Genomic DNA, 27639 nt, shown 5'->3' on the forward strand with positions numbered 1-27639 from the left:
GAATGTGTAATGCACTCAGATCTCCCTCTTATACATTGTTTATAAGTTAGAAGTCTCTTATTCCCTGTGTTGATTCAGTTGTGATGTGGCAGGAAAAGAGATTCAAACCTAATATTATTATCACAGGACCTAAGCGAATGCCTTTCTTTCTGTCTCTTTGACTCTCTCAAGGCAAGAGTTTCAGATAAACCCTTGGCTGCTAATTTCCAGGCTTCAGAAACCTGTTTGATACTCATTTGTGAATATGTTGGCATTGCTCAATAGCTGAAGTAGCTTTTCTCCTTCTCCAGAACTTAGGTACTTCAATAATGAAACTTAAATAATGAGGGTTTAAATCAGTGCTTACTATGGTACCATTATTTTTTTCCCATTTCACAGAATCATAGAATGGCTTAGGTTGGAAGGGACCTTAAAGGTCATCCAGTTCCGTCCCCCTGCCCTGGACTGGCTGCCACCCACCAACCAGCTCAGGCTGCCCAGTGCCCCATCCACAGCCTTGAACGCCTCCAGGACTGGGGCACTCACAACCCTGAGCAGCTGTGCCACTGCCTCATCACCCTCTATGTAAAGAATTTCTGCCTAACATCATAAAAATGAATCTTTGTCATCAGCAAGTGGATCTCAATGGTTATGGGATGCTGGTAGAAGATGTGCTACCCTAAAGAGTGAAAGTGTGATGGGAGAGGAATAGTATCACTTTATGGTCTGTTCCCAACACCATCCCTCTGCATTGCCAGCTGTTCCCAGTCCTGGTGCCAATCCTGATGGGGCATGTGGGAGCTCAGGAGAATATCCTGATCTTATATTTCTGATATAAGTTTGGAATTACTTCTGGAGTACAACCACCAGGCAGCAGAAGCAGCTGCTGGAGTGCTGAGTAATTTTTATTTGAAGAGTGATGCAGGTTGGAGAGGATCTGAAGTAGGAATGTGCTTGATTTCCTGTGCTCAGCTTGAGGCACTCAGTGCCCTGTGAGTACTTGTGTGCACACCTGCCCACTCCTCATACCCACCTGAGTGTGACAGGTGTGATGAGAGGAGAAGAGGGACCCTAACTTGCCAGCACTAGGCTTCACCAGAGCAAAGGAGGTAGGAAAAGACTTCACTTGAATCTCGAAAGCAGGGGTAAGGGGAGCTGCTTCTCCTGCAGGATCTGCTCCTCCCTTTACCACTGTGACATGTTGTAAAGAAAATGCAACACAGGGTGCTCAAGATGAATAATTTAGAGGCAAACATGAAGCATAAAACCAGTGAGCTGTGAATATGAAGCCAAGGCAGTGACTTGAAGCTGTGTCTGTGCGTGATTTTCAAGGCAATATTGCCTTTTAAACTATTATCTCCAGATGTTAATCCATAATGGAAGCAAAACTGGAGCTTGGCCTCCTCAACTCAGTTTGTACAATAGCAGCCACATATTCCCATTGTATTTATCACATAAAATGCAGAATTGCAATTTTTCTGCTTTATTTTTCTACTGGGCAGTTTTTCTGTTTAAGAATTATCACTCCCAAATCCATTAAGCAACGTATTCTGCTCTTATTACGGAAATCTGCAGTTGTACTGTGGTGGGCCACAAGTCTCAGAGACATGAGCTATCCTCTGACTGTGTACCAGTTTATTTTGGGTCCAAATTATTGATCCATTTTGGCTTCCAGGGGCCAGATCTGTATGTAATAGAAACTCAGACAGCTGCTGGAGAAACAGAGCAAGGCATATCTGGAGCAGCAACTGAGAGATGCCAAGGCTGCAGGGCCGAATGGCTGTCACCTTATCAGTATTACAGGTAGTGAAGGATTGGCTGTTTTCCTTCTTTTTCAGGCTGCAAAGAGGGGAGCAGTGAAACAGGTGGCCAAAATACACAGTGAGTTATGTAGGCTACGTTGAATTTATGAGAGATGAAATTTGCTACCTCATTCTACCCATAAAAATTATAAAGAGAACAGAAAGTGACATAAAATCAATCCATTTCCATGACAAAGCTCATTATGAGCAGAGAAAATATAGTCCCATATTAACTTGTTCTCATTACTGTTCTAAGATTTATCATGTCGGGTGCAATGTGCAAGGGAGGAAAGGAAAACATTCTGTGCCTTTACCTTTTAAAGCAAACAGACGTATAAGCCAAATGATCCTCATTATGTTCAGCAAGAGTGTATTTCCCAAGCTTCTGAAGGGACACAACTCTAGCGGTGCCAACCAGGACAATTGCTCTGTCTGGGCTGCTGCCACCAACACAGCTTCTCCCCTGGTGCCCATGGAAACAGCTCTTGGAGGTGAGATGCTACCTGGGGTCTTGACAAGGGGGAAAGAAATCACTCTGTAATGTCATGGCTATTGAAATGAATGAATATTTTTAATACTTGTGAACAAGTAGCATTAAAGCTGTTAACATGTGTAATGTTTTGCTCTACAGCATTTGTCCTAAATGTTGTCCCTGGAGGTGTTCAAGAACTATGGAGATTTGGTACTGAGGGTCACATTTGATGGACATGGAGGGGATAGATCAGCAGTTGGATCTGATGTTCTTTGTGGTCTTTTCCAACCTTAATGATCTATGATTTTGGGAAGTTTGTCCCAAAAACCCCTCAGGAAGAACTGCTCCAGGCATGGGCTGCCAAGGGGCCATTTGGGATCCTGGTCTCGCCCTGCCATACATCGCTCCTTGTGTACTACTGAGCAGATGCAGCTCATTTTGGAGCTGACATCTGGTGCTGTCAGAACACATAACTGGTGCTGATGTGCAGTGCAAGCTGAATACTTTGACCTTCTTGGTGCATTCATTTGAGATGATAGGGTGTGCATTATAGAGATAAAATAGTCTGTGTGGTGTGTGTGCTTTTGTTTGCAAGGGTGACTAGGAAAGGATAAATGCACAAAGGGAAGACCACCAAATGTGGCTGATGGAAAACCTTGCTGGACAGCTGAACCAGGGAAGGGATGAGGATAAGTGGAGGATATCAGGTTCTGATCAACACAGGCATTTCCTCAAGCCAAGATTACCAGCACTGCTTCTGGGTTCACTCTCCCTTTGCCCAACCTGTGCCAATGATGCCTACCCTGGCATCAGTTTGAATGGAAATCTGAACATGGAGCAAGAGCGTAAGGAGCTCAGTTCCCCCTGGAATGCTGTTCCATTTCAAATTCAGTGCAGACAGCTCAAAGGATTCAAAAATCACTCAGAAGGAACAGACAGAGGCGCATAGCGGCACACGCAGTGTGATTGTGTGAGCTCTGCTTGCTTGGGAATATAGGCTAAAAAATAATAAAATGCAGAAGCCTTGTTATTATCACAGCTGAACAGTCCTTTCTGACATATTCTATTAAGTCGCTTCTGTTTCACTCAGTTTTTGCATTACCAGCACTCCTTTCTGAGAATGACCTTTTCCATACCAGGCTTTCTAAAGCTATTGCCATTCTTCATTTAGAAATTTGCTGAAGTGTGTTTGCAGAAGCCACAGATTATTTTATTATTGTTATTATTTTTAATTCTGATGAATCTTCCCTGATGAGAAGAAAGGAACAATGAATTATGCTGCTGACCTTTACATATATATATATATATATAAATATAAATAATATTTATATATAATATATAAATAATATATATTATTATTATTTATTATTTATATAATATATAAATAATATATATATAAAACAGGATCTTTTTCCAGGCTGAAAATCATACCATTGACTCTTAAGTAGGAGTAGTTCTTCCCATTCTGTGTCAATGAGTATATTTAAAAATTTCCTAAGCACAGCTGTAATTGTGTTTATAGCACAACATGGTTTGTGGGGAAAACTCACTTTCTCATCCCATTTTAAAAGTAACTGAGAAATGGAAAGAATATTATTAAAACATTTAAAGAAAAAGGGAGACGTTAATAGAGGAAAGTGCTGAGGGAGCTGGTGTCCTATGCTTTGATAAGGCAACAAGATACCTCATTATTAAGCCATATACCAGTTGTTTTGCAGGTTTTAGGGTATAACTCAGACTTCCTACCTCACAGGCAGCATTGCTTTCTCTCCATGGAGCAAGAAAGGAGGTGGTGGATTAATTGCTGCCGTACTGTACTTGCACCAGCACAGCCCTGCAAAGCACAGAAGGTAAATAAGTTTTAGCCTGACCTTTCACTGTATGCAAGATTTGTTTGGCTGTGTGTTCATGAAGTATATGTTCCATGCAGTCTTATTGCCTGCTCTGGTAGTGTTACTTATTACTTAGGTCAGGGAACTTTGTTGGTGTAGGATATTTGCTGCATAAAGAAAGCTACCAAACTGTAATCTTCATTACTGAAGGAGTTGTTCCAGCCACTCTATCACTTATCCAAGCCATGCTATCCTTCAGTGAAGTACCTAAGCCGTGGTAACTGCACCTGGTGCTCTGAGCAATGATGCTTACTAGTGCTTTATGATCCCACACTCCATACCTAAGATGGATGAAACTGTGAAGCTCAAATTGCTCCTCCAGCAGCTCCTGCCCAGCCCAAGTTCACCACTTCTCTGCACCCATAAGGTCCCCGTGAGAGCGGAGCTGGGCTGGTGACGTTGACTTTGAGATGTCGTGTTGTGTGTCCAGCAAGGTGCTTGTGCACAACTTTAAAACACTGGCTCTGAAAGGCTCTCTTTGCGCTGTTACAGTGTCAGTTGTGTCAGGGATACCCTGTTTCTGGTAGCTGCATGCAAGGTGGGGAGAGATCACTATAAACTGCTACTTAGTGAAGGTTTCCCCTCTTTCAGCATCCAGCTGGCACCTCACAGTGTTGAGCAGAAGTGAGCTGTCAGGTTCAGCTCTTCTATAGAGCTGAATGTTCTTCAATATTCTGTGTTTAAACGTGTCTAGGAGAGGCTTATTTTGTGCCACAGCCCTTTACTGTGTGACGGTTCCCACTGATTGCAGCACTCAGTTGTAGAGCAGCTGCTGTTTGAGCTAAAACTAAACTGATGGCTTTTCCTCAGCCACAGAGCAGAGGAGTGGCACCAGTAAGTCCCAACATCTCCAACACCAGGTAAGTGCACAGCAGGGATGCTCAGCCCCAGCTGCCAAGTGTCTGGGCTGGTTTGAGACAACTCTTTTGTTCACCCATTTAGTTCCATCCAGGAAGTAACAATGAATCCCCCAAGGATGGAACACTTAGACTTGTTTCTGTTTGTTCAGAGCACATCAGTCTGTTGTTCTTCCTGGCTAATCAGATAGAGCGGAAACTAAAAGAGTCTCAGTTTGTTGTTCCATTTTATTCTATACATAATCACTGCTGCTCGTTTGCCTCTAAATAGCTGCATAAATACACATTAAATGCAGTGACATCTCTTTTGGGACTCGCTCCAGGGCTTCCTGGTTATTTTCTCTCTTGGAAAGAGATGAGGTTCTCAGATACTGCCATGTTTCTTTCAAAACCCTCTGTGCATGTGTGCATGTGACAACAGGTATCATCGTGCTGGGCCCACACTTCTCCCCTGCAGTCACAGGGGTTGTGGTGACATTAAGTGAATGCATAAGAATTCCATGTGCCCACATGCTGTGCATGAAGAGGGAAATAAGCTCTCAGTCTGGGCAGTAATGACAGCTTCTTGCACTGTTCCCACCCTGTTCTTTTCTGTGTTCTTTCTTCCCACCCTGTTGCTGACTCCCAGGTCCCATTTTGTAGGGAGGATGTGGTGTCAGAGGCTGATGACCTGCTCCTCTTTTCACTCTAGTTTCCATCACCCACCTGCTGCCACTTTCAGCTTTTCAGAGAGTCTTCCTGTTCATTGTGGCACTAACAGGCAGACATCAGCATCTGGGGCTTTTAATCTTGATGGAAATACCAGGATCTGGATTTCTTGCCAGCTGGTTTTTACCTTTCTGGTAGCAAAACAGCCTTTTTGTGCTGTGTACGCCAACCACCAGCCCTAGAAAACCATGATAACAGAAGTCTCAGCAGAATTAATAAAGAAATTAATTCTGGATGCATTTCTATGTTTTCCAAAGTCATTTCCCAGGGATGAACAGGAGGAGAAATTTTTCCAGCACCTGAGGAGAGGAACTTGCAAATTCACCCATTTGGGTTCTCACCCGGCATCATTTGAGGGCAATGTCGACCTGCAGGGGGGGGAGCAAGGGGGAGTCTGGAAGTGCGCTGCGCATCCACGGGTAAAAGCTTCAGCAAGAAGCAAGAAAGAGCGGGGTAAGGCTGCTCTCTAGCGGCCGCGCTGAGCTCCCACCTGCACCTCCGTTTACAGCGGACAGCGGAGCTGTTTGCGGGGCTACCCGTTCGGAGCAGGGTGGAAATTTGACCCTGATTGATTGGTTTGGTTTGGTTTCAGCCTCTGAATAACGCGGAGCGCTGTTTGTTTTGTATATTCTGTTGGCAACTGTTGCTTAATGGCTTTGCTGGCAAGCTTTGCTTGTTATAGAACCACCGAGGCTAAAAGAGACTTCTGAGATCATCCTGTCCAACCTGTATCCTGAGAGAAAAGCCTATGAAGTTATTCAGGAAATTACTTTGTCCATCACTATAATCTAAAACAGATGATGATTTATTTATTTATTTTCCCCCAGATAAAGCATCACCTTCCTTTGATTAAAGAAGATACAACTAAGACTCCTTCAAACTGACCTAGCACAGTCTATCCAAGAGAGTTTTGCATATGCTATTGGGAGCGTTGGTCATTCTACAGCTAACATCACATGCTGAGGGATGTGGGAATCCATAGGAAGCGTGGGTTTGTTCTGTCTCTCAGTATCCAGTGCTAGTTTAATCCTCCTCCCACTTACCTCACCTCTAAAGTCTCCTTATGTAGGTGAGTATCATCTCATATTATCCTTTCATTCCAGAAAAGCTGGCTTTTCCTGCCTCTTGCTGGAGACAATTGGATGCCCATTTGGATACATCTTCAACCTGGTCCACACCCCCTCCCCAGCAATACCTGTCCTGCATGTCCTGACGCCACTGTTCAGGAACATGGCACATGGAAGAAGAGCCTCTTACTGAGCCTTGCTGAGGAATCGTTACTTCGTATAGTTGTTACAGGTGATGAATGCATGCTTTGATTTGCTATTCTGCTTTTCTAGGTCTGCTTTTTCACACACGTCCACACATCTGGATTTTCTATGTGTTGCCCTGAGCTGTCCTTCAAATAGTGCGTAGGAGCTGTGGCCCAGCAGCTTGTCCTCTTGTTCAAGACCTCTGAACCCACACTGCACACATTGCACAACACAGGACCTCACCTCTGTGTCCAGGGGAAGGCCCTTCCCCCCAGTCCCTGCACCCACAGTCACTGCTCAAAGGTTATGGCTCCTGCTGAATGAGCCCCAGCACATCTCTCCAAACAGATCTGAACTGTCTCCAGGTTTAGAAGTCCACCACATTTAGATGCCTTGAATATGTTTTCATCTCTATTTTTATGCATTAAGATCAATTTCATGAACTTTGCTAGGTAAGATGATTGCCATCAGCAGGAAGAATGTAGTAAATTAATTATAGATGTGTGTTAAATTACTTTCATTACCAACTTCAGTTCTGGGAGAGAACCGTGTGAGCAGGATGACTGATGAAACAGTGTTTTTACACATTCCCCAGTAATGGGCATTTTTACTTGACTGCCACTGTTGTTTCTCAGTTCAGAGAAGCTGGAATTACACATTAAGGGAAATGGAGGTTCAGTTTATTAAAATTAACATCTAAATATTGCCAAACAGCTGTTGCTAAGGCAGGAAAAAACCTGCTTGTTCAGGGTCTTCTCTAGACATCCCACAGTGATGTACAGAGGTGGGCTGAGGGAGCATTCATCCTCTATACCATCAGATACATGCAGCACCAGGGGGAGGGAGCCCCTCATGTTTGGGGTGTTCCTTCTTCACGCTGTCAAAGACATCACAGCCAAACTAAAAGTCAACACATGTGGAAAGTTATTTTCCATATTCACCTTATAACAACCTTGGTGCAGGGTATTTTCCAGGGATTAATGACCAGGCCAGTTTAATGGCTCTCTGCTGAACTTCAGGCTATCAACTTTTCACAGCCTATCATTAATCCCTGGAAAATATCTAGGTTCATGATAGATACGGGTGAAAAATAATACACTGTGTGAAGGTAAGTATATTGCTCGTATTTCATCATGTGCTGGCCATAATTACTAACTTTAGATATACTTCAGAATGTAAGTAAATTAGCTACAGCTTAGTTACACTGTACTTACAAAGCTACTTCTCTGCACATCTATTTGAATAGTGTGTAATTACCATCTTCTCTAGCTGGAAGTTGAAATTATGATATAATTGTCCTTTGTGTTTTGTACTGTAATGTAGTACACAACGCTGTATTTTGAAGTATGTCTTTGACAGGTAGGTCAGAGGACACACATTTCTGAGCAAATGAAGTCGGTGTGGTTCTAGGCACAACATTAGTGATCTTTTCCTGTTCAAAAAGAAGAAAAAAAGGGGGGAAAAAAGAGGCAATAGTTTGCTAATAATAAGGAAAAGAGGAGAAGATGAGCCTAAACTGTAGGGCTGTTTTCCAAAATGTTGAGCTCAGTGATAGGATGACACTAACCTTCGTTGTGTTTGGGATTTTCTAAGCAATCCCGTTGGTCCAGAGGTCTCCAAATTTTCTCCAGAGAAATGGCATTTCTGCTATTTAAATATCACAATAGAGATGAAGTTTTCACTCTTTGTAGGGGTAGACCCACATGGCTACAGCCCACCCTCCACAGCAACAAGGAGGTTTTGCATCTGGTCTTAATTAATCAGCACAGTCTTCCTTATTAATTTCTTGGATGAGATATGAGGTCTCATTCATCTTTCCAGTATCAACTCATGAGATCTTCTGTCAGACAGACTCCTGACAGGCTTTCTGGAGAACACAACACCTTATGCAGGAACATGTGTGCTTGAAAGACCTTCCACATAATTACCCACTGCAGCATTACGTTAACTTTTAGGAATAATGCTAATAGATTTCAAAAGAGGAAGTACAAAGGGAAATCACAAATCATCCCCCCTACTCATAAGCTAGGAAATAACGTTATCATGTTTTTGTCCTGGTTGGAAGAAAGGAGATGATCAAGAAATGTGGAGATGTCATGCTTAGGGACATGGTTTAGTGGGCAATAGTGGTAGGTGGACAGTTGAAGCAGATAAATTTAGAGGTCTTTTCCAAACTTTATGGTTCTATGAAGGGAGAGCCCAGCCATGGAGATCCCTCTTGCCTCCACTTTCAAGTAACTTCACAGTCTTTTAAGACCTCTGTCCTCATGTCACTGGGGAATGCAGCCCCTCGGTGCAAGGCTTCAGCTTGTGGGTTTTTCCTCTGGTGTGTCTGAGGCTGGGATGTGGGTGCATGCATCTGCACATACAGACCATCTTGGAAGCTTGAAGCACATCAGGGTTCCTTCCCTACTCTCACTCTGCAGGAGCAGGCCTGATGTGGTTTCCATCAGGCTTGTACAAGTGCCAGAAAGAAAAGAAGGGAAAAAAAAAGCCACCAGAAAAACACTGTAGTCTGCTGGGAAGTTAATTAGACTTGGCAAGTTTGCTCAACAAGCACTTATTATATGTAGTAGTAATGGGTGATATGTTGAGTCTGTGGTTGTTTTACTTAATAATGCATGGATCTTCCTAGATATCCTAAGGATCTCTGTCTGGAGTCATGTTTGCGATCAGATGGCATAACTAATGGCTGGGGCTGATTACATGCTGATTAAAAACTACTTAAGAATCTCATCTGTCCAGGAAGGGGATAAAAAGGCCTGCAGTACAAGGGAAGTGCTTGTCCCTATATATCTCATTGCAGTGGTATTAGTGCATCAGCTGCTAACAGCGGGCATAGATCGACTCTGCTTTGCACATCAAAGGGAATGCAGGATGCAAAAGGAGGCTGATGTGTCTGAGCTCAGTCAGAATTAGATCTAGAATGACCAGAATTAGACCTCTGGTGAATTAATACCTCTGATGAATGAATACCTTCCCTTCATCAAAAACTGATGAATTGGACCAGGAAAGACAGAAGCAATGTTGGTGGTAGGTGAATGGTTGGACCAGATGATCTAAGAGATCTTTTCCTACCCCAGTGATTCTGTGGTTCTGAAATCTGCTGGGTGAGTGCACCTCATTAGGTCAGAAACAGAGGTAAAACAGAGCTGTATTCACCAAAAGACTTGAAAATATATCCAGGTCTGCTGGGACCTCCCCTAACCTTTCCCACATCACTGGCTGGGACACTAATTTAGCTAAATGCAAACTTCTGGAGAGATTTTAGTAAGCCTTAAAGGGTCCTTTGCTTACAAAAACAGCAAAGCTGGGGCATCTGGGACAGCTACTGCACTTTTGGCCAAATATCTGCCACTGACTTTATGTTTTCACATAATTTTGTATTTCTAACTCAAGGATGGTTTGTAACTCTTTCGTTACTGAGTTTATAGAGCTTCAAAAATGCCAAAATAAGGGCAAATGAGCTTTTGGAAATGCAGTGCTCTGTGACAGCCACGATCAGTGTGAAGTCAGTGTGTGCAGGTAAGGTGTTGTGTGAGAGAATAAAGGACAGGAGAGCAAAGAGGAAGTATTTTCAGTTCAAAACTGTAATTAGTAGTCACGTTGAAGGTTTCATACTCATATATATTCATTTTTATATGATATATGTGTATATATACATACAGAAGTGTAGCAATACTTCAGTAAGTGCCAAAGCTGATGGCAGATCTAATCTTTGTTTCAGAGCTGTGTTGCTGATATGGGAAGCTCTGCTGACAGATATGAATGTCAGTCATCAAAACACTCTCACGTGGTTCTGATAAGTCTAAATAATACTCTTTCATAGTCAATGTCACTGTTGCTGTGGAGGGCACAAAAGTCATCTTCTAAATTCGTTCCTCAATATAATCTGAATGCACCTGTATTGTCTACTGGGCATTTTCTGAATGCAGTCAAATAAATTTGTTGTCAGCTGCCATGGGAACCGTCCTGAATAATCTCATGTAGAATAACACAATTCCATATTTCAAGCACATCTATATAACCTAGAGATTCGTGGCAGGGTTTTGTGTGCTAAATTGATGCTTCATTTTTTTTCCTTTGAGGCTGTGCTGAGCGCTGTGTTGCTGCTGGTCTGTTGGTTGTGGGGAACAATGGCTCAGCTTCACAGACAGGTTCTTGTAGAAGCCCTGGCAACCCCGGGAACAATATTCACACCTCAAGTTGCTTACACTGGTGCTTTCCAGGCCTAAGAATGCATGTAAGTACACTGTGTTATGTCCAATTTGCCTTCCAAATCACTATTTTAGATGCGCAGGCAGCTTCTACTCCTTCACGAGAGCTCTTTTTAATGGATATTTTATATAACAACAAACATTTTTAATAACTAAAAAATGTTCTTAGGAAAGTTGGAGAGTTTTCCAAGCCTGGATTGTATCTTAAGCCTGCAAGGTATCGAATCCAAGGGATTTGATTCAGCAAAGCATTTCTGGAGCTATTCACGTGCTTAAAAGTACACAGTTACTTGGCACTGCTTTGCTGAATTGATCAGTGATATGTTGTGATCTGAACTTTGAACCCACAGTGGGAACAGGAGATAGGGTGACAGGGAGTAGGCAGGCAACCAACCTGAAAAACAGCCTTCACCTCCAAAACTGCATTAAGATAGTCTGGCTTCCTATGTGATAAAGAATACTTGTTTCTATGACAAGGGGCTTGTGTGGGTTAAATGAAGTAGATGCTTAATATAGAAGACAAAGGTGTTTCTCTTCCAGGGGATTTTCAAAGATAGCTAAACAAACAAACAAACAAAGCCTTTCTATTAGAAATGTTATCTGTTTCAGTGATGTTCTATGACCTAAAAAGCTTAATTTAGACAAAGAGCTTTAGCACTAGCTCCTGCAGTGAGGATAGCGAAGGATCTGGGTCATTGTTCCTAGAATTAACTGATGTGACCTGGTGGTGAGATATGAAAATAATCTTGTCAAATCCTCACCAGGTCATTCTCACCTACTTTCAGACTTACTGTGGGCTCCTGCAACTGGACATGTGAGTCAAACTGGCTCGAGTCACTGAAAATATCTGAATATCTGAGAAACTGTCTTGTAAGGAGTTCCTGATGTAAGCCCTGGGATAACAGGCTGCAAATCAGAGTTGCTTTACCACATGGAGCTCAGGCTAGAAACCCTACAAGGATAAAGTACTTACCAAACAGAAGGACAGAGTTGCCCTATGGATTATAATGAGTAAGTGTCAAATAATTTCATTATTATTTTCTTTTTTTAGAAGAGATTTATTAAGCATCTCAAAGCATCCAGAAGGTATATTAGAAAATGTTCAGGCCCTCCTACTGACACCTTTCTTACCAAACATCCATAGATAAATTTGACAGAAATAGGGAATATGAAAAATACAGCAACGAAATGCTAAGTGTGTTTTACAAATTTTGTTTTTATTTTCCAAGAAATGCAATATAAGGAATAAATTCAAGTCCTACCACAGTCAATAGATAAAGACCATTATTCTTCAGTGGAATGAAAGGTTTCACTGCAGAACTTTTCTATGAGATATGAGCAATCTACATTTAAGAGGACAGTGTATCTATGGAAAGATTTTTACAAGTCGTTCTTCATAGCATGTATGTAAGTGATAATTAAATACATCTCCTGGGTGATAAAGACATGGGAGGAAAAATAAGACTTTCTTTGATCACTTACAGGTTCCACTGAAGCAAAGAAAGGTGATAGCTGCTCTATGGGCAGCTGTTACCTTCAGGTTTGGGTCATTTGCCTCTGAAGTCTTTGTTTTTACCTGGACACTAGGAGCTAAACTCAAAAAGATGCATGATTCCGCTATGGGATGCCATGCTGACCATCCACAGCTCTCAGGCAATGGCCGCTTATTACAAAATGAATCAGTGCTTGTTGTCAGAACCCAGATCAACATTATCACCAGCGGAGGAGAGATTCCTACATGGCCTTAGCTCTACTTCTGCAACACTGACCCAGGGAAGCAGTATTTCCTGCAGCATGGAGGACAGCATGAGGCCACCAGGTATTGCAGCACCAGCAATGGGATGGTGACTAGCTGGGAGGAGGCAGCTGTGTTCAGATTCCCTCCAGGATGGATGCACAAAGTTTCAGCTCTAAGACAGTGTTTTAAATCATTATGCTTAAGTAGCACAATGCACAAAGGAGGCAGGCAGTGGTTTAATGCACACTTGCTGGTATTTTCTATTTTCTAGCAGTAGGATGCCTGTGCTCAGCTGGCAGCCTGTCAGCTCCCCTCCTCAGCTGCTGATTGCTTTCTTCCGTATGCAAGCTTCTTGACTCAGGGCAATGGATCCCATTTCAGCTGTGGCATGTCTAAGCTTTATTCACTGACTTGATGCCCATAGTTTCTCAGTACTTCATTTGTACAGTTAACTGCTTGTAATTATTGCTTCACCAGGGTGCTGTAAAAAACTAAAAACGACAAGGCATTTAGTTATTGGTTAGTAATATGTGATCTCTTAGGGGAAAAGAAAAGAAAAAAAAAAAAAAAAAAAAGTTTCTGCCCAGCACAGACAAATGACCTAGAATAAGAACTCCTGCAGTATATTAGCTTGGTGTATTCCCCCTGAAAAATGCCATTTTGCTACTTGCAGAGGTCCCTGAGGAAGTCCATGGTCAAGCTACCATGAGCCAACCCAAGTCAGCTCCTTTCTAGCATACTCTGGCCACAGAACAGGCTGCTTTGCTGCCAGCGCAGGCATGTACTGCCCTTGTGTGTTCAGTTGGCTCTAGCTCCTGTATTTAAGATGAACATATTGTCTATTTTCTTTTTCCAGAAGATAGAGGTGGTACCAAATTCCTGGGGTAACTCTGATGCTGCAATCAAAGAGTCAAAGACTGCGTGGTGAGTAGATCCAGCCACCACAGTGCTCAATGCAAAGCCCATACAAGCCGGTGGAAGGGCTCAGCATTGATCCTGATGGTCATTGCCCTTTTCACCAAACAGAGCTATAGTACTTGGAATGATAGTAGGGTAGTGGTTACAGGCCCTCTGGAAAATGGGAAATGTCTGAAGAAAAATGGTTCAGATCCTTTGATGGATACAGCTCTGTGTGTCCCAGCACTTTATAAGAAACTAAATTCGTTTCTGTTCTAGTCTTCTCTTAAGACACGTGGCAAAGTACAGGGCAAAATTTAAAAATCTGGTGTGATTTCACTGCTAGTGCCAACATAAGCAGCATGGAGGTAATTCCCTGTTCAGCCCATGAGAGCAGGTTTAAACTTCATTTATGCCATTTGCTTCCTTCTTTAGTCCTTCTTGTTCCTCTCTCAGAGGTTCCAACTCAGGTCCATCCTGTACGTGTTCTTTGTTCCAGTTATTTCCGCCTTCGTTTTCTGTCCTTACGGGTTTAGTATCCTCTTCTTTTGCCTTTCTTTTCTTCTCCTCCTTGGCAAGCATACGGTAATTATAGTAGTTCATGATGAACAAGAACGTTCCTGCCAGGACCATCACAGCCCCACATTTAATGAACATATATTTATAGTCCCCAAAGGTATCAATGAGTGTTCCTGTAAGAGACATATTAAAAAGAAAAAAAAAGAAGAAGAAACTTTGAGATGAAGGAAATACTATTGTATTATCAGTTCCTATCTATAAAGGGACACCCTTGTGACTTTAGGATAAAATAAAACATTCTCTGTACTTCTGATCTCTTCCCTAAGCGCTCTGATCCCACAAATACTTCACACATACTCCACTTTACAGCCTGTGGGTAGTTAACGTTGATGTAGGTAACACCACCAGAAGTCTGTATATTAAAGTGGAACGGGATAGTGGCAGCTTTCTGAAAGCTGTGTGTGAGATGGCACCGGGCCACTGCTTCTGGTCTCAGACTAGTGACAATGACTCATCAATTTGTTCCACCATGGGTCATTCTCCAACATCAGAGAGGACTCGGCTTTTGGTCACAGATGCCCTTTCTGCATTTCTACCTGTGATCTGGGGATGAAAGTGCACCATGTGGAACTGGAAAACATTAGTTCCAGGGAAAGCAAAGATGATGCTTTCAGTGTCAGATAATTTCAATGCCAAGACAAATGTGACAGGTTCCTTTGAAAGGTTAATGCCTCTGTTATGGAGTAACAGAGTAATTGAAGGGAGACAGCTTAATTGAAATGTCAGTGTTCTCCATTATGTCAAAATGTAATGCAAATCTTATTGGGATTATGATCCTAAGCATTAATTCCCACTTACTGGAGCATCACAGACCATTCGTAACATCCCAGATCCTAATTAAAGAAAGACACACTCCTAACCTGGCATTCACAGTGCAGATCGGCCTCCTTGAAACTGGCCCATCATCCTGCACTCTGACTTTTTGGAATATGTTCTCCTTCTTAAAGTGGGGGATCTTAATTACTTCCTGACTGACCCTTAATGTGAATTAAGGGTGATGATTAGTTCTCCCACTGCATGACACTAGCAAGGGAATTTGTGGCCACCAAGTACATTTCCTGATCTCTCAAAGAGTAACTTTCAGCTGGTTTGTGTCACTGGTTCTTCCTGAATCACTCTTAGATGTCTTCATACGCTGTTTTCAATGCACAGTGTATTTCGTGTGGGTGGTGAAACATCAACCAAATGTTAATTGCAATTTTTTTTCCCCTTTTCTGCTAATCAGGATGACCTAGAGGTCTCCTAAATAGATCTCAATGAGAGTCTTAATGAGTAGAGTATTGGAAAATACAACAGTAGGATAGCCTACCTCTTTTCCTTTGAGAATAAGATAAAGCCATAAAACACACTGGGAACAATTTACTTAGTTCATTGAAGCAGAACCCTGCAGTAGGTTATTAAAATGCCAAAGAACCAATAAATTTGCTGCTTATTAAAGTAGCAGGGAAAACCCCACAAAACTAATATTACTGATTATTACATAGTACTGCTTTAGCCTCATTAGCAGTCTCTGGTCATTAAGTTATTTTCCCACACAGAAAATTATGTAGCTCAGAAAATGGTCATTTTAAAATTGTATTTTCTTTGTTTGTCATTAGTTAATGAATCTCTAAGGCAGCAAGAGGATACAGCTGCTTCTGTCACACTGGATGAGCTATATAGTAATATGAAGAACTGAATGGCTCTGTAAGGGCCGTCACTCCCCAAACTGTTGACTTCAGCTCCGGTACTACACAGAAAGGGGTAGAGGAGAATTACTGGATTACAGATTACCTAAGGTTACCAGCGGAAGAAAGGTGGGTGGGAAGAAGAGGAAAAAAAGATGTTTTGAATCACTTCTTATAAACTGTGCTGGCAAGAAGTTACATAAAAAACCCTTTGAGGGAGCAAAGTGAAAGCAGGAGGAAGGACACTCACCTCCAATGGGTGGTCCCAGCAATATGGTGCAGCACTCTGCTATGGTGACCAAACCAACAGCACTTGTGAAGCGGGAGGCTCCCACAAGGTCCATGAGAGTTTCAAAAAGCATGGCACAAACCATGCCAAAGGCCAAGCCAAAAAAGACTGAGTAAACGACGAGCCCTTTGTAGCCAGAAGCCAATGGGCACAGAAGATGGCAAGCGCCATTGAAAGCAATGGAGAAGCTGAAGAAGTACTGAATCCGTGGCCTCACCCACTTGCTGTTTGCAATGATGCCAGTGGTCGGCCTGGCAACCATATCCACAATTGCAAGAATTGAAAGGAGGAAAGCAGCTGAATATTCATCAATGCCAATGTGCTTTGCATAGGGTGCCAGAAAAACAATGGGGGCAAAGAAACCCAGGAACATGAGCACATTTCCAATCAGGTAAATCAAGAACCCTCTGTGCTTAAAGAGGGAAAAATCAAGATACTTATTGACCTTTTCACAACAGTCCCTTTCTTCCTCCTCTTCTGTTTTGGCCTCTTCTGTTTTGGTACAGATGTTAGTGGGACTGTTTATTTCTATGGCATCTTTAGTGACTTCTTCTTTCAGGACCTCCTTCCCTTCCTCAATTGTTTGGGTTTTGACTGGGGTTTTGTCTGCACTGATGGGTCTGAAGAGAGCTCCAGCAACACAGCAGTGCAATAAAATTGCACCAAGAATTAAAAAGCTGCCCCTCCAGCCATAATTGTCAAAAAGGAACTGGTTGAGAGGAGCCAAGGTGCAAAGCATGACGGGGCTTCCTGCCATAGCAAGGCCATTGGCGATAGGTCTTCTCTTCAAAAAGTATTTCCCTATGATTATCACTGATGGCTGGAGGTTGAGAGCGAGTCCCAGTCCTGAAACAAAGAAAAACAGTTGAGACGTACAAAGAAAGCTTTGAGACCTATTGTGTCTTCATTGTTCTAAGCAAATTGGTGGAGAACTAGTAGCTCTTCAGTATGAAAGTCTGGTGCTAAGCACCAAAGCGCATCCTTCTCATACAAACTGCTGCCAGCACTCCCTCCTTGGGTGGTGGGCACCAGACATGCCCAGAAATGTCACATCAGAGTTCCCAGATGCTCCTCAGTTGGTGGTGTGAGGGAGCCGGGTCTGATGCATGAGATTAAGAGGTCTGCAAGTACACAGCAAAACAGCTACTGAGGATACCAATTACACCGGACTGTGGAGTGTTTCTTCTAATTAAAATTTATTTTTATTACATTTAGATGTGTAAATGATATTACAAATCTGCATTGCTAATTCAGCAATCCAGCTTCTCTTGCACAGCTAAAATCTGAAAGAAACACCAAATGCAGTGATGGCCTCAGTGCTCTGTGGTTGTATTTAAGAGCACTAGCGAGTGATAATCTCTTCTTTTACACATTCCTATGATTTGTGGTGTTTCCTTACAAAATTAAATTTGCAAAACTCTGTCAAAATGACACTTTAAAACTATACCACATATTTTTCACCCTATCATCTAGGAAAGAATGAGCCACATTAGAACAAAGCAGAAATGTAATCCTTGAAGTGATTATACCGGGGAACATGAATCCTGAAAATAGGGTCGTGCAGGTTTTTTTCTTGTTCATTAGTCTATATAATTAGTTTGTTTAACTCTGCAGTACATAATTAGGCATATTGCTTTACAGAAGAGAATTTAGAAAGGTCAAGGTCCTCAAAATTAATTAAGGAATGCTATCATTAGTCAGTGATAGGGTTGAAACCAACTGGTGCGGGAATTTGACTGATGTTAGATAACTTAAATCTGAATGGTTTTACAAAATTATGCTTTTTTGCCAAGTCTCAGATATGCTGTTTTTTGGTTTTTTTAAATTACTTGCAAGTTTACAACACCAAAAAGAAATCAAAAAGTCATCACTGAAATTAGCCTTGATAGGAAACGCATTCTCAATTCCAATTTCTCATTCTCAAACCAATTTCTGGTTCTGGAGAACCTATGCATTTGGTAGGTCATTAGGAAATATAGCTTATTCCTAATTTATAAGGGATGGGGTTCATGCCTATAAGGAGGACTGACCCCAAAACTGCGTAGGTAAAACACAATGTTGTGAGAGAGCACAGCTGGAAGTGCTCAGAAATGGGATTGTTTTCACCCAAGAAGATGCAGCACATTAGATTAGAATCTGCTCAAAGTCCATATTCCCAGACTGGTAGATACATGCAAATATTGAACCGCCTTTTTCACAAAGTCCTTCTTAGATCTATTCCATGTCGTGAGGTGAAGGAAAATCAGACTGGATGCCAGCTGCCCACTTAGCCAATAATCAACTTGAATCTTTTATTATATGAACATTAATTTGCCAGTCAGACAAATCTAATTTAATATTACATCATGCTCTTCCCATTAATTAAATTTGGAGAGTTTCAAATTGGCTGACTGGAATTTCAATTTACTTTAACCTTTTGGCTGGCTTTAGGTGGAAATATTTATTTCCATTTTATTCCTGCTTTTTGAAACTACAGTAACTTTGCTATGATTGAAGTTGTTACTCAAACAACCACATTTTCTCCCCAAGAATATGACAGAAAGGTCTACTAGTAGTGTTGTATGAACAGAACCAAGCCTGTGCTCCTCAGAACATCCTTCCCTAGATTAAATTCATCTTCCCCAGAAGGAAGTAATGGTGCTGTACAAGTAAGATGAGCAGCTATTGATCTTGTTTTTCCTTTAGTAGAAAGGGAAGACCCTACCAGGTATTTAAATGCTCAGCCTCAAGAGCTAAAGCAAAGATTCAAGTTTCATTTTCCCAAGTACTTCACCCTAGATTCTATTTTATTTAATAGGCATCTCCCTGTTGATAGAGATTAAATGGAAATCAGACCAGCCCTTATTGACTCGTTTGAAATCTGCTTTTTCTACCTCAGGCATGAAAAGTTACGTGCCTGAATATCTACCCAGTGCACCCTGGCTGGCATCCCTCCAAACCCTCAGCTTGCACACCCAACTTCTTTGTCTAAGTGCTACCAGGAAACAAGCGACTAGTGAAGAAGAGAACCTGGGTTTTACAGCACATGCAGGGAAGTGCCTCATGCAGCCCACGGCTCAGTGCTATCATGGACAGAGCTGCTTCAGAGCTGCCTCTGACAGCAATCCAACAGGATCCTGGCTCCTGTTCTGCATACAAATGGAAGGGGACAAAATCAAGCAAGCAAGCAAGATTGCCTTGTCTAATCCCTGTGCTGTAAACAGGCACTTCCTGCTCTGCTCCTCTAAGAAGAGATTACTATTAACATGCCACAGGCACAGGACTGTGGTGGAGACCTCCCAGCACCAACTGTTTAGTTGTACCTCCATCCCTGGGCATTCTGGGAACACAGACCTTGACATCAGTCCAGAAAGGAGGCTGGAAAGTGTGTGATGTTTACAGGCTGCTTTTTAGCAGATCACCCCTGCAGAAAGCTCTCTCCTTGTGCAGCAACACAGTCTCGTGTGATGAACAGGCAGCTTCATAATTGCCCTTGAATGCTTCCATGTTAGGCCTGACCAACAACAGCACTTCAGGCATAATTAGAGGCATCAAGCACGTTAGCAGGATTACAAACCTCTTCCTCTCTCTGTCAAATTAATATTCCTTCTCCTGCACACACACCATGCCTGGAAATGATGGGTTATTAGCTAAGACCTCATCCACCCTCAAATGCAGCATGCAGGAGGGAAGGCATCTCCAATGAAAAATGTGCGTCTCTCTGAGGAAATATCCAGGCTCTACCAACAAGAATTTATGGTTTCCACGAGCTCATCCAGCATTAGTCAGCTTGCTAGAGGATGCTGGGGTTATTTTTGGTGGGGAATAACACAGATCTATGTATCACTACATTTTGAGATGGAATCCTACATGAAGGTTTATTCAGTACTGTGCAGATTTGATAAAGCAATACTGGTCCATCCTGATTTGCCTTGATAGTAGCTGGTTGTATTGATTTTAAAGGATGGATTCACACTTTTCATGTTCAGAGAGCATCAACACCTCATGTGTCTGCACTGAGCTAGGGAACGTTCAGGTAAAGCATACACCTTAAAACCTCAAAAGCCAGTTTTGAACTACTGGGTCTATGCCTTCTCCTGATAGAGTTTCTGACATGGAGATTTATATTTCACTACAGAAAATTCAAAAGATAACTTTAATAGGGAAAAATAATTGTTGTGCGTCTAATGAATATTATTTTCAGATAAAGACTTCCCAACTTGATGTGCGGACAAATGGCACATAAACCAAAGCAACTCCCTGTAATTTCATTTCATATGTCTCACAGAGGGAAGGTAACACACAATTCTATCAAAGCATGGGTGCATTCCTCACAGCTGCACTTGCACCCAGGGCTTGCCTTGCCCTGGGCAGAGCGCAGTCAACCTGCATTGACTTCAGCAGGACCTGAGGGCACTGGTGGGCATCCTCACCACTGCCAATGGCTGACAGCACTCAGCTACAAAGAATACATCCCTGCACGCTATGGTCAGCCAGGGACATGGAGCTAGGCTGGAAACAGGCTCTGTGCTAAAGCTCAGCTGCTGCAGTCAACAAGCCAGGAACCCCCTGTCAGCTTTATGCCACCACATTCCCATTGTCTTTAGCCTAAAGGAGGATGCCCAAACCATCAGAAATGAACTTCAAGTGTTAGTCAGAAGGAGATGCTTTCTTCTTACCTGTAATGAAGCCCACACAAATGTAGAGTTGCACGATGCTGGTGCAGAAGGCAGCTGAGACCATCCCAATGCCACACAGCAAGCCTCCGAGGATAACCACAGGTCGGCTGCCATAGCGGTTCACTAAAATGCTGCTAATGGGACCTGAGAAAAGAGAGAAGTAAGGTCTCAAAGCGGGCGCATCCAACAGAAGGCAGGTAGAACTAGCAGTATTATTACCCCTGGGTGCCGCTGACAGCTTCCAATGTGACTTCAGAAAGAAAGAGCAGAAAAAGAAAGTTGATCTGCACTGTGTGGGGATGGCAGTGTGTCCTGTGCCACACTGTGGCTGTGATGATGACAGTCCCTGCTTCAGGAATGAACAACTTCATTACAGCAGGCAAACAGAGATATTGGGTGAACACAGAACCCCAGCACGGGAGCTCCATGATTTATTAGGATGCTAAACCACACACACAAAGCAGTGGTTCATATTATGAGGCTGATATCATGAACACTGTTGCATTTTTAATGTCTCTACTTAATGCAATTCCGATACTGCTGACCAGGATTGAAGCTTGAGCAGAACAGTTAATTAATTCTTAATAGCAGCCTCTGTCGGTAGAAACAGTTTGGGATGATGGATGAACTGGTTCTCTGGAACCAGTTTGGTCTTGTATTTATAAAAGAAGTGGTTTAGGAAAGCACAAAATTATGAAAGAGAGAAATGTCTTATCAAAGACTACAGATACCAAAAGGAAGCACTCAAATCAGAGGAAGTGAAACAAGACGGTGGCTTTGGGCAGAAGTTCTTGTTTACTGTAGCCCAAGTTAGCCATAGGACCTGTAGAAATCAGAATCACAGATGTTGAAAGGACTGTGGAGGTTTCAGGTCCCAGCTCCTGCTCGAAGCGGAACTAATTTTGCTGAGTGGTTATCTAAGAAGAACACAAAGCTCTCCCCTGGGGCAGCCTCCATGAAGGCAATGTCCCAACCACACAACAACCTGCTTTCCTGAGCAGTTGAATGGGGGGGGGGAGGATCTCAGGCAGGTTTTACTGCAGGTCTGAGTGACCTTCAGCTAACAGTCTTCATCTGTTATCATCAGTGTTATCAGTTTTACAGGGGGATAATCAGTCCATTTGTTTGCCTGCCTGGGTGGAGAGCTTTAGTCTCAAAGGTGCTATCAGCCCAGGCTGGGTTGTGCCCGCGGGGAATGGCCAAGAGCTTAGGAGCAGCCTTCGTGTCTTCCCTTTGCACCCTGAAACCTTAACTTCAAGGGACCATGAGCTTGTTTTGCTCAAGCAGCACAGCCTATGGGATCACAGTCCATGCTTATGAGCAGCAGCATTTGGGCACTCTGACCAGTTCACCTACATCACACTGGTGCTGAAGACCTTGAAGGTACCAACTGCAACCAGGGAGAGAAGAAAGCCAGGAGTAGGGCATCTGCTCTGAATCTTTCCAGACACTGGAGAATCCACAGCAGAGGTCATGACGAGTGCCCAGCCTGCAGGAAATGAATCTGCCGCACCGATGCCTTATGAGACACAGGAGAATCCAACACATGGCCTCAAACAGATGGGAAACCAAACCTCCCTGTGCTGCTCACAGGGCAAAGGTTTCATAACAGTCCTGAGCAGACCTTTTAAATGCACTGAAGCAAATTATGTCCTCCAAATTACTTCAATTTAAGTCATCTGGACATACAGAAATATAGAGGTGATTGTCCATAGGCTTTAAAGGAGCAGCCTTTTAGAAGCTGTCCCATCTCTTGGCAGAAACTCTAGCACGCAATATGTCATATAGCTGTGCACGCTTCAGCACACAAACCCTGCCAGTGTGGGCACAAATCACAGACACCCGCACCTCCAACCTGCCCAGGTGTCTGCAGCCATCAGTGTCACGCCAACAGATGCCAATGCTCCGCTCCTGCCCTGCAGGACCCACAGCACACTGCTCATAGGGATCAGCCATCAGACATGAGATCAGACTGCAGCATTCTGGGGAGCTGGAGAGACCATCAAATAGCTCACATCAGCAAGAGGAATTAAGAGGAGGGAACAACAAAGCCAGGACCGCAGTGGTGGGAAATGGGAAACGAGATTACTACTTTGCTTGCAGCTATTGAAAAAATTAAAAGTGTGACAGCATCTGGAAACAGAATGGAATTGAAAAAACAGGACCTGTCATTTACCAGTTATTCAGCAGGCATGAAAAGAATAAAGATGCTGTGCATTACCACACACAAACCTATTATGGGAACTTCAATCCCAAGGCACCTTTGCTTGCTCACACACAGCCCTGTCATGCAGGAACCATGGACTCCTGCCCTCCAACCCACCCCACCTGGCCAAGGAGCTAACAGGGGTTGGGCTGATTTTGTTTCCCAATTGCAGAGCCAGGTGAGGACAGAACAAGAGAAATATTTGACTAAATGCCCCCCCCCCTCCAAAATTTGCCCAGCCTGACCTTGCCGAGACTGCAATGGGAATGCTGTTGGAGTCCCTGAGAAGTCATTCTAAGGAGCAAAAACCATCTTGGCTGCAGAGCATGTCCCTAGGCATGGCACCATAGGGACTAGAGCAGCATCACTGAGCCAGCATCCTCCCCATCACAGCAGGGGGCACACAGCAATTTCTAATGGGGAAGCTGGAGATAAGATTCAATCATTCCTTTACACCACACTGCATTAAAAGGATGAAGCTGCTGACATAGGGCTGCCAACAGTGAGAAGTGATGGCATATCTCACCCAGAGAACTGTTCACACCATATATCCCCTGAAGATGCTGCTTGGGACCATTGAGCTCCAGGAAGACTGACATCACACAGAACACTGTCCCCAGCTCATATAAATCATCCTGGTTTAGTGCCCTTCCTGCACAAAGCCTCTCCTTTCTCATACCTGTGACAGCTTTCCATCGGCTGTCAGCTGGGGCATGGAAGGCCATGTCAGAGGCTGATCGTGGCAGTGTGCAGAGCACAGCAGCTTGCCGCTGGGAAAGCACGCAAGCCCTGCCTCATTTGTTAGCTTGTCCAATTACTTTTCACCTTGAGTTTTGTGTTTGCAGAAGTGAAAAGGACCCTGAAGAGGAGACTGTAAAACCATGAAGAAAATGCAAAGTACCTGGGGCTCTCCCCATCACTCCCCCACAAAGCCAGGCCTTCTTGTCATTTCTCCTTCTTGAGCCACTGAACTATGGGGCAGGCAGGATGTAAGGCGGATGCAGCATTTAACAAGAAATATCAATCCAGACTGGCTTAAGCCTCCGCAAATGTGACAGTGCTCAAGAAATAGACACCTGAATTGCTTTTCTGTTTTTCTCAGTAAGCCTTATGAATTTTTTATGGGCAGTAAAACTTCCAGCGTTGGTGCAAAACACCAATGTATTTTTAACAAGGATTCTACTTCAAGCTTTCTTCTCTCCCTTACTTGTGACCACATATCTATTCCTCATTTGTAAAGGCTGCTTTGTGATTTATTTTCATTTCTTAACTTGACCAGATATTAACAGCATCAACTTTCCCCATTGTCAGCGGAACCTGGCTGGGATGAACTGCTGCTGAAATATTTCTGCACCAGGCTCAGGCAGCCCATACCTGAGAGGCCTTTATGCAACTCAGGCTTATCCCATGTTTCACAACACTGACCTTCTGACCGTGCAAACACTGTATAAATACTGCATTTCTGCTACCAGGACCATGTGACGGCCGTGCAGGTGATAAAACAGCAATGCTTCAAAGTGCGCTCTTCGTGGGGCGGAGATGTGGGAGCAGCAGTGTCCCCAGCACTAGGGCTGCATGCACATTCCAGCTTTCTGAAGAGCTGTGGCTGTGCAGATGTTGGTCAGAGCTGCCCAGATGATAGTTTATGTTTTCCAATCTGCTGTGAAAACACAGATAATGCACAGAGGCTCAGCCGGACAGGACTGGCGGGGGCTGCATGGAGTCACTGGGGACACTGGAGGGAATGTACCCAGCTGGAAGGAAGGGAGGGAAATCATTTATACTAATAAACCAAAGCCTATTATTACACCAGTAGTAAAACAATGGCAGCAGCAGGCCTGCAATTTCCTCAGTAATAATCTCATTCCCTTGGTGGGATAAAAACACTGCCATTGGCCTCGTAATTTATCCACCAGGGTACCAGGCCTTTGTAGCAGAGCAGCCTCCTCATTACCCAGGCAATGAAAGAAGTGCCCTGTGTTATTAACAGGCTGCCAGGACAACACGAGGGGCTGAGGAGCACGTGCACTCACCAGACACATCCTTGGAAAGCCAAGGACCCTACACACATATCCATTTTCCACAGCAGCATCCTCAGGTTAAAAGAAAAAAAAGAAAAAGAACAAAGCAGATAAGATCCAAGTCTGAGAGAGACAAAGCGTCCTCATCCTTATCCAGCAATCTTATCTGATCAGTGCCCTGGCATTTCAATTCCCAGCCCGCACTACTGATGCGCTGCAGAGCAGCCACAGGCCAAAAGCTCCAAAATCAGGGCTGGAGCCAAGGTCCTTTGTGTCACTTTGTATTTAGGCAATTAAATAACTGTTCCTGCAAGGGGACAGCATGGCAGGTGCCAAACATGCAGCTGCTTGTGCTCAACACTTCCTTGGGCCACTGGGTTGGACCGCAGCACATCACAGCTGCTCACCTTCAGAAGGTCACGGCTTCATGTTTTCTGAATTTCTTTCCCATGATTTTTGTAGCTAAGCTTTTACTTTGGCAGAACCACAGCTTCTTATCCCTTCCATCATGAAGTCCAGCTCCAGATCAGTTCCCTACTCATTCCTTCAGATTAACTTCCCTTGCTTGGCCCTCTTTACATTCCTTCTCTACCTCGCATGCTCTCCAAAGCCTCTGTGCACATCCCAGAAGCCCTACATAATTGAACTGAGAGAATATGCATGCTGGGCAATCATAGAATCCTTAAGGTGGGAAAAAAACCACTAAGACCACCAAGTCCAACCATCCACCCATCCCTACCATGTCCACTGACCCTCTGTGCCACATCTCCACAGTTACTGAACACCTGCAGGGACAGTGACGGCACCATTTCCCTGGGTAGCCTGTGTCAAAGCATCACCACGCTTTTTGAGAAGAATTTTTTCCTAATAGACAATCTGAACCGTTCTTGGTGCAACTTAAGGCAGTCACCTCTTGAGGGGTGAGCATCAACTTTCTCTCACCCCTTCCTACAGCAACACACAAACACATTGTGAACTGGCCAAGGGAAGAAGCCTTCACACACATTAACTTCACATTTTGGAGTGAATTATAACTTACTCCTGGGCTTAACGACTGCCTGAAAAACATTATCAATTCCCCAACCCAAATCCTTTGCTTTCTTCTGGTTCATATTAATCTCTGTTTTTATTAAGTCTATCACATCTCTATTACTCCTCCCCAGTGACCTTCCTAGCTCCAACGAAGGACAAAATGATAAAGCTTTGTGACGAAGTCCACGAACACAGAAATATTTCACCCAAACCTATAGTGCTATTATTGTTCTTAACCAGAACAGAGCTATTTAAAAAAATAAAAAATATAAGCACATACATGGTGACCTTGCTGGGTTTGGGTGCTTTCTGAGAGTCAGGAGAAGTATATGAATCCATGGCATCATCCATTACAGAAGTCAAATCATCTTTCATCTTGTTTCCTTAACAAATTCCATGCTGATAATGGTGCTGCTACTCCACAAACTGCCTCGGTGTGGGAAGATGCTGTGCTTCAATGACAGGGGGGAGCTCCCTCATCCTTGATAGGACACTAAGAGATGGCCATAATGAGCAGAAGGATGCATAACAGCACTATGCAGTAGAGCTGTGCTCATGGCAGGAGCACCTGGGCCTGGTCCCCAGTGTCTGCACAACCACAGCAGGTAACACTGGTGTGCCATGGGGGTTCCGCTCACTTTAGCCTGTGCAAAACAGCCAGGCAGAACAATGCATGTCTAGCTACAAAAAGGGATGGAAAGACCATACTGCAGCCCCTCAAACTTAAAGCAGAAGGATAAGCCATTTACTCTTTAGAAACACAGAACCATAGAATCATGAAAGTTGGAAAAGACCTCTAATATCCTCCAACTGTCACACCCCTACCATCAGTATTTCAGCAGGACACACAGAACACCATCCAACTCCACTGGTTGGGGCCCCTCCTGCCCTGGAGCTGTGGTTATTTGCAGGCAGCTGAGTTGAGCACAGAGACATGGGTGAGGTCTTCTGGTAGCAGAAGATGTTTAGACCAGATCAGAAGAACATATGCAGCTTTGATTAAGTTAAGAACTGCAGAATCAAACTCATTATTAATATAGCTTGACGCCACTGCATGTTGTAAGGTCCTTTCTAAACCTGTCACTGCAATTTATCATGCCAGCAATGTAATAAAATACAGCTATAAAATTTTGGATTAAATGCTCAAGGTCAACGGTTGACTTTCAGCTCCCCAGTCTCTTGCTTGCTGCTATAGCTGATGCTCTATTAAGCACTTACAAGCTCTGGGAGAAAGTTTCTTTGGAGAAAAGACTCAGTTGTGGGGCATCTCCAGAATTAAATCTTCAGACGTTTCTTTCAATTTCAGAACAATAAATAATAAATAACAAGAGTAATGAATACTGCCTGGCTTTGGGAATAAGGTTTTTGCTTC

The 27639-nt window shown here is 43.4% G+C and overlaps 1 protein-coding gene and 1 long non-coding RNA gene across 8 annotated transcripts in view; one reads left to right on the forward strand and one right to left on the reverse strand.

Annotated features, from left to right (window-relative positions):
- On the forward strand, window positions 1–27607 carry LOC107319998 (uncharacterized). 5 transcript variants are annotated; one of them, XR_001558074.3, is made up of 6 exons: window positions 1–2272; window positions 4007–4103; window positions 6538–6701; window positions 6814–7009; window positions 11052–11206; window positions 11945–27607. It is a non-coding gene; the product is annotated as an uncharacterized LOC107319998 (long non-coding RNA). The 5 variants fall into 5 exon arrangements; XR_014934566.1 differs by lacking the exon at window positions 6538–6701; XR_014934563.1 differs by lacking the exon at window positions 1–2272 and having other exon boundaries at window positions 3663–4103.
- The window catches only part of LOC107319997 (monocarboxylate transporter 2-like), a 23815-nt gene continuing 8552 nt past the window's right edge, over window positions 12377–27639 (reverse strand). For all 3 annotated transcript variants that reach the window (XM_032447235.2, XM_015875429.3, XM_032447234.2), the window contains 3 exons: window positions 21009–21152; window positions 16312–17196; window positions 12377–14507 (listed from right to left, as the gene is read on the reverse strand). In XM_032447235.2, coding sequence (XP_032303126.2) covers window positions 14215–14507; window positions 16312–17196; window positions 21009–21152 — 1322 coding nt within the window. In that variant the 3' untranslated portion in view covers window positions 12377–14214. The remainder of the gene's footprint in view (window positions 14508–16311; window positions 17197–21008; window positions 21153–27639) is intronic.

This window comes from Coturnix japonica, chromosome 15 (genome assembly GCF_054131305.1).
Source record: "Coturnix japonica strain WE chromosome 15, WE-NBRP24, whole genome shotgun sequence".
NCBI classification, from domain to species: domain Eukaryota; kingdom Metazoa; phylum Chordata; class Aves; order Galliformes; family Phasianidae; genus Coturnix; species Coturnix japonica.